Source organism: Takifugu rubripes, chromosome 18, assembly GCF_901000725.2.
Source record: "Takifugu rubripes chromosome 18, fTakRub1.2, whole genome shotgun sequence".
Classification (NCBI taxonomy): Eukaryota; Metazoa; Chordata; class Actinopteri; order Tetraodontiformes; family Tetraodontidae; genus Takifugu; species Takifugu rubripes.
In genome coordinates, this window is record NC_042302.1 from 1,518,635 (window position 1) to 1,531,984 (window position 13,350).

The 13,350-nt window shown below is 40.9% G+C and overlaps 1 protein-coding gene across 1 annotated transcript; it reads left to right on the top strand.

Moving 5' to 3' along the window:
• The first annotated feature begins 3,033 nt into the window (after positions 1-3,033).
• LOC115246687 (cytidine monophosphate-N-acetylneuraminic acid hydroxylase-like) lies at positions 3,034-13,099 on the top strand. Its single transcript, XM_029825784.1, has 14 exons — positions 3,034-3,239; positions 3,310-3,401; positions 3,799-3,908; positions 4,262-4,452; positions 6,464-6,544; positions 6,643-6,709; positions 6,792-6,873; positions 6,935-7,069; positions 7,503-7,638; positions 7,712-7,855; positions 10,431-10,605; positions 11,086-11,202; positions 11,961-12,076; positions 12,408-13,099. Exons 1-14 carry the CDS (start codon positions 3,034-3,036, stop codon positions 12,538-12,540), a joined length of 1,785 nt encoding a protein of 594 aa, XP_029681644.1. The 3' UTR covers positions 12,541-13,099.
• The last annotated feature ends 251 nt before the right edge of the window (positions 13,100-13,350 follow it).

A 13,350-nucleotide genomic window follows, 5' to 3' on the forward strand; every position in this document is an offset into this window, starting at 1 on the left:
CCATTGGCTGAATTAGCTCGGTTTTCCGGCACAAGTAAATGGGCAATTACCTGTGCAATGACGTGTGCAATGACGAACTTCCCTCTCAGTGGGAGATACTGCTGGCAATATGAAAATGCCCAGTGAGCAAAGCTATGTCAACCCGCGGTACAAAATCCCCTATCAGCGCGCTAATGTCAGTGTTAAAGCAGTATTGGTTGACATTAATTCATCTTTATTCCTGCAGCCCTATTTACACATCTACACGTGCGTGCGCGCGCGCACACACACGCCTCTATAGAAGTACACTGTAGATAGACTGTATGTGTACCTTTAATCTTGTTAATGTCTTTAAAACATACCTGCTGTCTGTTTAATATGAATTCTAGAGTGAATTATCCTAACCTTTACACTCAAATTGTAAATTTCTTCAACTTAAACTTTCTTTAATGTAGTAATTTTGGTTCTAACTAATTATTATCAGAATGCTATATTGACAACTTTGTATATCAGAGACTGTTAGGAGCGGCAGACACACACAAAACTGAGTCTGTCTCTGTCCCATTAAAATGCGCAGCGCTTCAATTAATAATGGTAAATTTATCTTCATGACCAAAAAAATACACGCAGTTCAGCTAAGCAGGTTACACACTGCGCTTCCTCCTGGCGACGCCTCCTCGCTTTGGAGAAAAATATCTTCAAACATATCTTCATCTGCAGAGAAACCTCATCGACCGCTAAGAGTTTTTCCTGCACAAGTCCGACGCCCATTTTTTCTGGTAAGTCGTTAGTTATTATTATTAAGATTAAGATTAAGATGTACTTTATTCATCCCCGTAGGGAAATTGAATTGTATATATATATATATATATATATATATATATGCTAATTGTGTGTGTGTGTATATATATATATATATATTATAAGCACATATATATATATATATTATAAGCATATATATATATATATATATACTTATAATATATGCTGTATATATGCTTATAACGTTCTAATCTTATCTGTATTTATTTATTCTGTTTCTATACTTTGTATAGGTTGCTACTACAATTCAATTTCCCTACGGGGATGAATATATATATATATATATACACACATAATATAATATATACATATCATAAGCATTATAAGCATATATACATAAATATAGAATAAAATAGAAATAAAATTACAACATAAACATTACACAATTATTGTTATTGGCTGGGTTAGGATGAGTTATACAGTTTGATGGCGGACGGCAGGAATGACTTCCTGTACCGTTCCTCAGAGCAGCGAGGCTGCAAGAGTCTGTTGCTGAAGCTGCTTCTCAGTTTGTCCACTGTGTTATGGAGGGGGTGGGAGGGACTGTCCATGATTGTCAGCAGTTTCAACACCATCCTGTCCCTCACCACCTCTTCTAAGTTTGCAAGTCTACAGCCAACAACAGACCCTGCCTTTTTAATGAGTTTGTTGAGTCTGTTGGCATCCTTAGCTTTAATGCCTGCTCCCCAGCACACCACAGCAAAGAAGATGGTGCTAGCCATGACAGACTGATAGAACATGTGGAGCATCCTGCTGCAAACACTGAAGGACCAGAGTCTCCTGAGGAAGTAGAGTCTGCTCATGGCCTTCTTGTAGACAACATCGGTGTTTGTGGACCACTCCAGTTTATTGTCCAGCTGAACACCCAGGAACCTGTAAAATGGGACTATTTCCACATCTGTCCCACTAAAGCAGATTGGGGAGCGTGGGGACTTGCTTTTACTGAAATCCACCACCATCTCCATCGTCTTGGTCACATTGAGCTGCAGAAGGTTCTCCCTGCTCCACCTAACAAAACTCTCCACAAGGTCCCTGTATTCATCCTCTTGTCCATTCTCCACACGTCCGACTATGACTGTGTCATCCGAGTACTTCTGGAGGTGACATGTCTCAGCGTGGTACCGGAAGTCAGCTGTGTAGGTGGTGAACAGAAAGGGGGAGAGCACAGTTCCTTGGGGAGCTCCTGTGTTGCTCATCAGGGGGTCAGACACACAGCTCCGCAGTCTCACAAACTGTGGTCGACCTGTCAGGTAGTCCTCGATCCAAGAAAAAAGGGGAACATCCATCTGCATGTTCTCCAACTTAGTCCTCAGCACTCTTGGCTGGATGGTGTTGAAGGCAGAAGAGTAAGTCAAAGAACATGACTCAAACTGTAGTGTTTAGTCTGTCCAAGGAGGAGTAAGCCCTCTGTAGCAGGTATATCACTGCGTTATCAACCCCCACCTTGGGCTGATAGGCAAACTGCAGAGGGTCTTGAAAGGGGCTCACCAGAGGTCTGAGGTGTGTCAGCACCAGCCGTTCCATGACCTTCATAATGTGGGAGGTCAGTGCTATTGGCCTGTAGTCACTCGGTGCCACAGGATGGGTCTTCTTCGGCACCGGGACCAGGCAGGATGTCTTCCAAAGCACTGGGATCCTCTGACGATGAAGGCTCTGGTTGAACAGGTGCTGCAGTATTTCACACAGCTGCCTGGAGCAGTTCTCCAGCACTCGTGGGCTGATGCCGTCCGGTCCGGCAGCCTTTCTCTGGTTGAGCCAGTCCATTACCCTACAGACCTAGCTACCACTGAACCAAGAGTTCCTTTCTAGTTATTGTTGTCAATATTATCATTAGGATAAAGTTAGAACACATGGTTACAATTAAACAACAAAATAACTCTACGTATTAAGTAAACGTATTAACCATGACCAAAAAAAACCAAAAAAAAAAACCATTCCCAACAGCAAAACTAGAACTGTGTTTCAAGTTAAGCGACAATTATAACAGACATTTTTTTACATTTTCTTTTTAAATACTCTGCTTCGACATCGTATTTGAAATATTTTTAAATATGACAAATGTGAGCTGTTGCAAAGAGCATTTTAATTTTCACTTTTTTATTTAATGCATCATATAATGTAACACAAACAAGGCAATTTTAGATGCCAAACCCTTAATGTTGTAAACTGTTCTAATACTTTAACTCCTCTATAAACTGAAGTTTAATTTTACCTTAATTCATTTTCAGAAAAATGATCCCCCAGAAAGCACAGGTAGTACTTCTGCTGGATGCTGAAATGGTGAACTCACTCCAAGTGGGAATCAATTTCAAGAAAAGCCCAGAGGATGGCAAAAGTTACATTTTATATAAGAGCAAGAGTGGCATTAAAGCATGCAAAAACCAATGCAAACACCAGGGTGGCTTATTTATAAAAGACATTGAAGACCTTGATGGCAGGTAAGCAAGATAACATCAGTCAAGAGGCAATGATTTCATCAGAACTGTGAGGCTTTCTCTTCTCACACAGGACAGTAAAATGCACTAAACACAACTGGAAGTTAAACATGTTAACAATGAAATATATGAACCCACCAGACAGCTTCATGCAGGATGAACTGGGTAAGTTCCTCTACATTGAGGAGTTTAGTTTAAAATTCAGAAATTTTTTTTCAAGGCTGTCACTCGAGGCTGCCATTTACTCCAGGCTATCACTTGTAACTTGGCTTGTTAATTAACCAGCAAGATATCTCGTAGGCAAATAATTATGGCTGCTAATTATGGTGGCAGAGCTGTTCCGGAAGTTATTGTTATCCAGAGCGGGCAGCATCAATCGCAAAGTTGGCCAAATTCTTCTAAATGTTCATAGCATGCGTCACAGTATATTCACGAAATGTACCGTATTGTTTGGCAAGTTACCATGATTTTGTTTTTCTCAGTTTCTTAGGAATGAAAGCACTATTATGGAAGGATAACATTTGTAAAAAAATAAATAAATTTTTCTAATGTTCAAACACAGAGGTTGAGTACTTGGGCGATGGGGGACTTCAGTTGGTGGAGTTAAACCCCCCTGATCCCTGGTTGGCCAACCCTCGGGAACGTCTGGTGCTCAAAGAAGGAGAAGTCAAAGTATGTGCATTCTGCTGTCCTCAAAATATTTTTACACCGTAATCCCCAAATATACTGAAACATATACTAACTATTAACTAATTTTTTTCAATTTTAGCTATGGTATTGCAAGCGCCATTATAGATTATGTTGGCAAGAGTTGTCAAGTATAGAAAGGAAACTGCTTGTTGTGTGTAGATCTAGAAAATACCAAGTGATTAATGAAGACAGTAAAGATAAACAATAATCAGCTAAACTAAATAAAAACTACCACTGCGCATTAGTTGGACATTTCCTTCAAGAAAGACAATACTTTTGGTGGAAAGCAGTAATGTGACCCGAGACACTACTGAAATTACATACATCCTTTTTAGGTGACTTACTTGACGCATGCCTGCATGGAGCTACAGCTTGGAGAGCGGCGGTTCATGTTTGACCCTTGGCTAAAAGGCCCTGCATTTGCTAGAGGCTGGTGGCTTCTCCATGAACCTCCAGCTGATGCTCTGGACAGACTTTGTGCGGCTGACCTAATTTACATTAGCCACATACACTCTGACCACCTGAGGTAAACATGCTGACAGGTTAAATCTTAATGCAAGAGATAGTGCTGGGTTAAAGGATTTAAATTTAGAGTACTATTGTGTTCAGTTCAAGACCAAAACTTGTGATTGGAAAAACAACACATGCTGACATTTACATCTTGGTGACCAAGAACCCAAAGGTATGGAATAGGGCCATGATGTAGTTGGGAGAAGAGCCACTAAGTGTTTTAAGATTCAAGATTTGTAGCACATTCTGAGGAACAGAAAGAAGGATTGTAGGTATTTTGGCTTTGATGTGTTTTTGTTTGCGAGCCTATTATAATCATTTCTGTCTTGTTGAGTTGAAGGAAGTTGTGGTTCATCAAGTGTCATCAATGCAATCAATCAATGTAGCTTTTGGGCTCAAAGCATCACTGAAACGAGAGATGTAGAACTGCATATCATCTACATAATTATGGTATTTGTATATTGTGTCTTTTAAAAATGTGACCGATAGGAAGTAGGTATAAATTAAATAAGAGCGAACCAAGGATTGAGCCTTGTGGAACACCACTGGTCTGAGGAAATCTTTCAGAAGAATAGTTGGCAATTATCATTCAATTAAGTAAGTTGATGAAAAAATACTTGTTAAGTGATGTGACCAAGAACCCAAAGGTTGAGCTCTAGGCATTTAACATCGAGATGGGAGAAAGTTTCAAAAGGTCAATGATCATTATAGCACTCTACCACTCTTAGTTTTATGGCAGAGTGACCACATGGAATTCTCTCTTCATGAAGGCTTACCTGGACTTTGAAAATAAAAACCCCCAAAACCACACCCAACACACTTTCAGACTGTATGAAACAAGAACATAAGGGTTGTGAGAAGCAGAGGGGAAAACACAAGAGGTCGCAGACAGAACAAAAGACCCAGGGAACGCCTCACGCCAGGATATCTGATCTTGAACATATGACATATGACGATCAGACTCAGATGAAAGCAGCAGAACATGTTTTTAATATGAGTGGGAGAGACAGGTAGAAACTGGTGTCAACAGTTAAAGCAAACACAGATAGAACACAATGAAAAAATAAACATGAAGATGCTACACAAAAAATTAATTGAATTTAATACAAAGAAACAGAAAACTGCATAAACGGACCCTCTACTCATTTTAGTACTGGGCAGTTGCGTTTCTGCTGTAAAAACTACCCTCTTTAAATGTGCAAAGCACGAAATTTGTTATTGATATTAAATAAAGCGTCAACTAAATTACAACTTTTAACCGACACATATACGGCCAACATGTCACTTTGTAGCCAAACCTTTTGGATTACTGACTGTTAAATGTTACTGTCATCCATCTAACCATCCCTCCATCCACCCATCAATCGATCAATCAATCGATCAATCAATCAATCAATCAATCAATCAATCAATCAATCAATCAATCAATCAACCTTTATTTATATTGCGTCTGTTACAATCAAATCAAAATTGTCTATAGGTGCTTTACAGAATCCCAGGGCCTGACCCCCAACATGCAACATTGGCAAGGAAAAACTCCCCTTTAACAGGACGAAACCTTGAGCAGGACCAGGCTCGTGTCAGGGGACCCTCCTGCTGATGGCTGGTTGGGCAGAGAGGGAGGAGAAGGGGGTAGGACAGGTAGAGGAGAGACTAGGCAGAGGAAATGCATTAATTATAATAAACTGCTGATGTAGGAGTTGATTGGGTCAGCAGGGTCGGAGGTCAGTAGGTCAGCATACAGCTATGAAGGCGGTGATACTTGTAGATGGATATGGGGGGGACAGAGAAACTAAACAAGACACAACATCATCACTGATAGCATCCATCCATATATCCATTCATCCATTGCTCTATCTTTCTTTCTTTCTTTAGAATCTTTGGGTGTAATTTTTTAGACCACTTATCTAAACCATGTCATACTCTTTTCAGTTCAATCGTCATTACATGAATATGAAAATAACCTTTACTGAAACCAAACTCAAAGCCTGGGGAGATTTGACTTGAGTGATCACATGTCATTTTAGTTATCCCACTCTGAAGGTCCTCTCAGAGAGAAGGCCAGATGCCCCCATCTATGTTGGAGACACTTCAAGGCCCGTCTTTTGGTGAGCACAAGCACAGAAATAGTTGAAGAGGTTTTTATAAATGAGGTGAAAAATAAATAAGCTAGACTATATTTACCTCGGGTATCTTGACATTTCAGGTACCTGGAACAAAGTCAGGTCAAGCTGACAAACATAAATGTGGTGCCTTTTGGTGTCTGGCAAAATGTAAGTCACTGCTGCTCCCATGGTAACAGTCATGATGTAAGTGTTGTACCTGTTAAAAGCTTAATTTGGTTTTCACTGTTAGGTTGATGAACACCTGAGATTCATGATCCTAATGGATGGCATACACCCTGAAATTGACACCTGCATCATTGTTGAGTATAAAGGTAATGCTCTTCAACGATTTTGACATTTCAGGTACCAGTTCTAAAGTGCCAATGTTTGCAGGTCACATGATCCTGAATACTGTGGATTGCACCAGACCAAATGGCGGCAGGTTACCACAGAGTGTGGATCTAATGATGAGTGACTTTGCTGGGGGTTCTGGGTTCCCAATGACCTTCTATGGAGGGAAATACAGTGGTAATTTTTGTTCTGTAGTTTTATCTGATGTTTTACCCAGATGGCCATCAACAGCTTATAAATCCAGTCCTGCTCAAGGTTTCTTCCTGATGCTATTGCTTGTGTGGCAGTCAGACTCTGGGTTTCTGTGAAGGCCTAGAGACAATTAAGATTGTAATAGATGCTGTAGGGTTGAAGGAACCTCAGGTCATCGTAAGTGCAGAAGTATCATTTTCATTATTTTAGTTTTGTTTTAATAGAACATAGAATGGTTTTAGTGAGTTGGAGAGGATAAATAGACTGGTTATTTTCTGCCTAATATACTTTTTTATATATATATAAATGTCGTTTTTAGGGTCTTGATAGTTGGAGTCTTAGAAATAAATCTCTTGTGATTTTTGTGAATGCATAAATATAGTCTGAAGATGACCTTCTAGTTATTGTCTGTACCAAGATTCATGGAAGGCTGACTTCATCAAGACCGAAAGGAAAAAGCTGCTGAATTACAAAGCTGAGCTGGTGAAGACTCTGGAGCCGAGAATCTTCTGCCCATTTGCCGGCTACTTTGTTGAGGCTCACCCATCGGACAGGTAGAAATTGTTCATCTAATGCGTCCATCTTATATTTGTTTTTTATCTTTCACATATTGCCTTCTGCCTGCAGATATATTAAAGACACCAATGTTAAAAACAGTGCCGAGGCCCTCAATGCACTCATCAATAAAATTAGACCAGACACCCTGACATGGACGCCTAAACCAGGCTCGGTTCTGGATCTTGGCCTTGCTCTAAGTGATCCCACCAACAGGTTGATGCCTCAAAATACAGTTTGTATGGCCTCCATTAATGAACAGTTTAGTGTACAGCACATTTTTCCTGCATATTTGTGGTTTACAAGACTTTTCAAGTCATTCTTGAATATATTTGAAAGCTTGATTCCTACTGAGATAATCCTGCATTCTGATGGTAGCCCATAAATTCGGATAGGTATGTACACTAATTTCATAAATGAGGGCCAACATGTGCTTGCATGAATGAGTCGGTGTTTCATACCGTGTCTGAGTGTGTGAAGTGCAAAGAATTTTTGCACATTACAATAAAATGAGATCAGATAACATAACATATACACTTAAGTCAAAAAGTATGGCCAATATTTAACATATAAAGTGGGGGGAAACATCTTTAAAAGGGTGAAAACAAAAACAACTGTAATTCATACAAAAAATGATTCATACAATTTTTCAGTTGTCAATTTCAAATCCTTTAAGTGTTATCACAGCTTCCAAATTATATTTGCAGTTATTTCTACGTTTCCTGCAAGGAAACTTTCTGCAGGAAATTTAGATTTGGGCATTGCCACCTTCCTTCAGACTCGAGGCCTGGGAGTCTGAGGGTTCTGCGCAGGATCTTAGCTGTTCCTAGGACTGCGCTCTTCTGGACAGAGATCTCTGATGTTGTTCCTGCTATCTGTTGGAGCCATCTACTCAGCTTGGGTGTTGGGTGCAGTAGTTCGGACACTTACTAATCCTCGGGGCCCTTCCTTTCGCTTCCTGTACAGCCTCAGGACACTGGACTTAGGGTGAAACCCTCCGTGCATGGTGAGGAGCTTCCTTGTCTTGATGTCAGTGGCTTGTATCTCTTCCAGTGGCCAGGGTATTATGCCAGCAGGGTATCTGATTACTGGCAGGGCATAGGTGTTTATGGCCTGGATCTTATGCTTACGATTTAGTTGACTTTTCAGGACCTGCTTTAACCTCTGTAGGTATTTAGCTGTGGCTGAGCTCCTAGCTGTCTCCTTATGGTTACCATTTGGCTACGGGATCCCCTGGAATTTGTAGCTGTCCTGCACATCTGTGATGTTCCCTTCAGGTAGTTCAACCCCATAAGTTGCAATCACCTTTCCTCTTCTAGATATCATCTGCCCACATTTATCTAGTCCGAATGACATCCCGATGCCCTTGCTGTAGATCCTAGTGAGCTGAATCAGAGAGTCGATGTCACACACATTCTTGGCATACAGCTTGATGTCATCCATGTAGAGGAGGTGGCTGACGGTTGTTCCACTTCGGAAATGGTACCCATAGCCACTCTTGGTGATCTGGCTGAGGGGATTTAGGCCTATGCAGAACAGCAGGGGGGACAGAGCATCTCCTTGATATCTGCCACATCTGATGCTCACCTGCGCAATTGGCTTTGAGTTGGCCTCCAGAGTCGTGTTCCACAGCTTCATTGAGTTCTGGATGAACTCTCTTAGTATCCTGTTGATGTTATACAGCTTTAGGCACTCCAGTATCCATGTGTACGGTATTGAGCCAATCCAGGCAGTGCACAGGTTGGTGTGCTGCGTCCTGCAGTCCTGGGCAATCGCCCTGTCGACCAGTAGCTGGTGCTTGGCACCTCTGGTGTTGTTCCCTATGCCTTTCTGTGCTCTGCTCATGTATTGATCCATGTGCCTGCTGATCTTAGCCGCTATGATGCCTGATAGAAGCTTCTATGTGGTGCTGAGGCAGGTTATGGACCGGTAGTTGGATGGTATTGTGCCCTTCTGGGGGTCCTTCATTATGAGGACTGTCCGGCCTTGGGTTAGCCACTCTGGGTGGTCCCCTGATGTTAGCAGCTGGTTCATCTGTGCTGCCAGGCGTTCATGGAGTGCAGTTAGCTTCTTAAGCCAGTAGGCATGGATCTTATCGGGCCCTGGTGCTGTCCAGCTCTTCATTATGGACACTGTTGTTTGATGTCTGCTAAGGTGATGACTACTGGGTCTTGTTCCGGAAGTTGTCTGTGCTCAGCTTGTAGGTCTTGACCCAGTAGTCATCACCTTAGCAGACATCAAGAGTTACCCAAGTCTGAAGGAAGGAGACACCGCCCAGGAGGGAGAGGAAGAGATTTTTTTTTTTTTTAAGAATTTAGAATAGAATAGAAATAGAAAATAGATATAATTTATTTGTTATTAATTAATTAATTACTATCAGTATAAATTAGAATTTGCATTTTGCTTTTGTAAAATGATGCCAGACAAGGATGGTAAATTTACCAGATCCATCAAATCAAATCAAATCCATCTTTATTTATATAGCGTCTTTTACAATCAAAATAGTTTCAAGGCGCTTTACAGAATTCCAGGGCCTAACCCCAGACAAGCAACAGTGGCAAGGAAAAACTCCCCTTTAACAGGAAGAAACCTTGAGCAGGACCAGGCTCATGTAGGGGGACCCTCCTGCTGATGGGGGGGCGGGGTAGAGAGAGAGAAGGGGGAGAACAGGTAGAGGAGAGAATAGGTAGGAGAGGAGAGGAGAGGCCATAATATAATCACCATTTGTCTGCAAGTTCTAAATGTAATCTTAATTTTATGAATATTTCCTCCACTGCATTACCAAACATAGTGGGGCCATCGCATTTCCTCCAGCCAGCACACAAATATACAAGGTCAGCTGGGAGTTCGACTTGTATTTGGATGAGCTGCGCAGCGCCATCAGCTCTGAGATATTTAAACACCAGAACTGGATCCAGTTTTATTACACCTGGGCAGGTTTTCAAAACTACAACCTTGTAATACGGGTAAATATACTCAAGCAGCAACATCCTTTTCTTTGTCTGTGGCCCTGTCACCCTTTAACCTGACCTCTGCTACGTTAGGAACAGCCCTTAGATTGTCCTCATGTTGTTCTGTCTGGATTTGCTGCATGGTTTTCCCTTGGGTGTACATTTCCTGTCGGTCTTCTATTAAGGAGTGAAAATCTCTCACAGGTTATTCCACAAAGTGGTTAAAAACTGCTCTGGGAATCACTCAAGTAGAGTTTCTTTATGATAGAAACCTGGATTTAGAACGGCATCATTGATTAGTAAAACCTAAATTAGAGATGCTGAAAAGACTTAATGAAAAGGTGTGGTTTTAACTCTGGGCTTTTCTTTACTTTCTGCTTTAAATCATCACCTTCAGCTGTTCTTTCCCCCCCAAAAAATGGCAGCTTTGTTTCTTCATGCGTCACTCCACCAAAAAAAGGAATTTATTGAGGCAGTTGGCATTTTGATTTCAAGGTGATTGAGACGGACGACAAGTTTGTGCATGTGACTGATGGCTGGGACTACTTGGTGGACTTTCTGGATCTGTCCTTTCCCAAGAAGAGGCCTGAGAGAGAGCATTTCTACCTCGAGGTGAGTCATACAGCGCACCATGCTACCTGAGCTCGACACTGGGAGCCAAGTGATTGCGAAATGATTACATTCAGGAACTTACACACTTCCCACACACTTCCTCTGTAATAACGGACTCTCAATTCATTCATCCCCCGAGCCATCAGACTGTTCAACTCCTCACTGGGGGGGAGGAGGGCCAACAGAAGGACTGGAATAACATAATACTGTGACATCCATTCATTCAGTTCATTCATCCATCTATTCATTTATTTACATTTTTATAGTTTTATATTTTATATTTATATTCTATTTTTAATTTATTCTATTTTATTTCTTATTTTATTCTATTTTTATTATCTTTAATAGGTTTAATGGTGTGTAATGGTGGTGGGTAATTTTGTACAGTGCTGTATGTTTTTTTGGAGATGCTAATTTCCCTGATGGACACCCCCTAAAGGGATCAATAAAGTACTCAATCAATCAATCAATCAATCAATCAATCAATGCATCTGATACATTGCTGCAAACATCGTGCACCATTTAGTCTGTTTTATTTTATGCTATCTGAAATATACTGCAAAGTGGTTTTCCTTGCATTTTCCTTGTTTCATTTGGTTTTTATGTATCCCCACAACATTCAGCTTCCCATTCTGTGTAAGTTACAAGTATTTGCACCACCTGGCGTCCCCAATCTCATCTAATCTTAATGCAGATATTAGCATGATTCAAAGATGGTGTTAGTTTCTGATAGGCTTTATATCTGTTTCTTTTTAAAGCTGAAGAACAGGCTTAGCGTGATGAGGTATGTGGTGCTGCATGGCCGCCTCTGGGATGACCTGTACATCGGTTTTCAGAATCGCATCAGCCGAGACCCAGACATCTATCACCACAGGTGTGTCCACAATTCTACCACTTTTCTCCCCTGACCTTAAATCTTCCTTAGATATGTAATAGGGATTTTTGACCTGAGAATTCCTGTTTGACCTGCTGGTTGCTGTATTCGCTTTGCAGAACCCTGCTCAAACAGAAGGGCTCAAATGTGAGGTCAATGATGGTTTTTTAGTGGTCTGCATGCCATGGCAACAAGACAAACCTCCTTTCCACTCATTAAAAATTGTATTTATTGAATCATTGATCAGGATTCTACACAATCAACTTTCCTTTCCATTATGTGTTGCGCAATACAGATAGACCTAACCTCAATCTGTGCTGGCATTTTCTAGGTTCTGGAATCACTTCCAGACAGAGCTACCAGTTACAAGACCGGACTGGGACCAGTTTCTACAGCTGCAAGCCTCCACCAATGGGGTCAAGACAAGAGTAGAGGAGCGGCGGAGCCTTTGTGTTGTCTCCTGAGTGTCAATTAAAGGTGTTCTGCATACAGTGTCTCAAATAAAACAAAAATAATTACTCCAAAAAATTCTGCATTTTGTTAAAAAGGGCTGTTGGTTGCTACGTTGATACTATCATAAGTGAATCTGCTTGTGAATCTGAATGTTTTCTTCTTTCATTCCATAAAGTGACCTTTCACAACGACGTCACAATATGATGTACACCGAAGCCGATACACGTCACAATATACTAATAGTTTATATTATATACATGCACAGTGTATGCTTGGTTGTTGTGGTGTATGACTGACAGCTTTGGTGGAGGGTCCATTAACACTAGGAAATCCAGGACCTGGAGTAATCAGGGTTAGCACAAGCAGACATGCTATGAGCGCTTTGACACTTATAGTATGAGTTTAACGTGACTGCACTTTTAGAAAATTGTACTACTGTTGATCTGCCTGAGCTAAACTGCATTTTCCTTGTTACTCTGGGATTGAAAGTGATTGAAATGAATTTCTCCCTGGTTTCTAAAACCTGAGACTGGGAATAAAAGAGAATTACCGGTATTCACCTTAAATACATTTTTTTGTTTGTTTTTATTTGCCATCGTTCTGCATGTTCTCAGAATATCTTGAAATCTAGAAATCTGTTTCATGACTGATTTATTCAACATAAAAGCACCCTTCATGTAGTGAAAGCTGTATGTGATACTGAGAACACAATGATGCAGTCATCTTTCCACAGCCCAAGATTATTTCAATTAGCAGCAAACTGCTGGAATCATATCGTCTATGGTGAATAATTTTGACCCCTCAATTTCAACAGTGACAGA

Excerpts from the sequence above, each read along its gene's own strand:
- LOC115246687 (XM_029825784.1), top strand. The coding sequence starts at position 3,034 with ATGATCCCCCAGAAAGCACAGGTAGTACTTCTGCTGGATGCTGAAATG. Across the intron at positions 6,545-6,642 it reads ACTTCAAGGCCCGTCTTTTG|GTACCTGGAACAAAGTCAGG; the intron begins GTGAGCACAAGC and ends TTGACATTTCAG. Across the intron at positions 11,203-11,960 it reads GAGAGCATTTCTACCTCGAG|CTGAAGAACAGGCTTAGCGT; the intron begins GTGAGTCATACA and ends TTCTTTTTAAAG.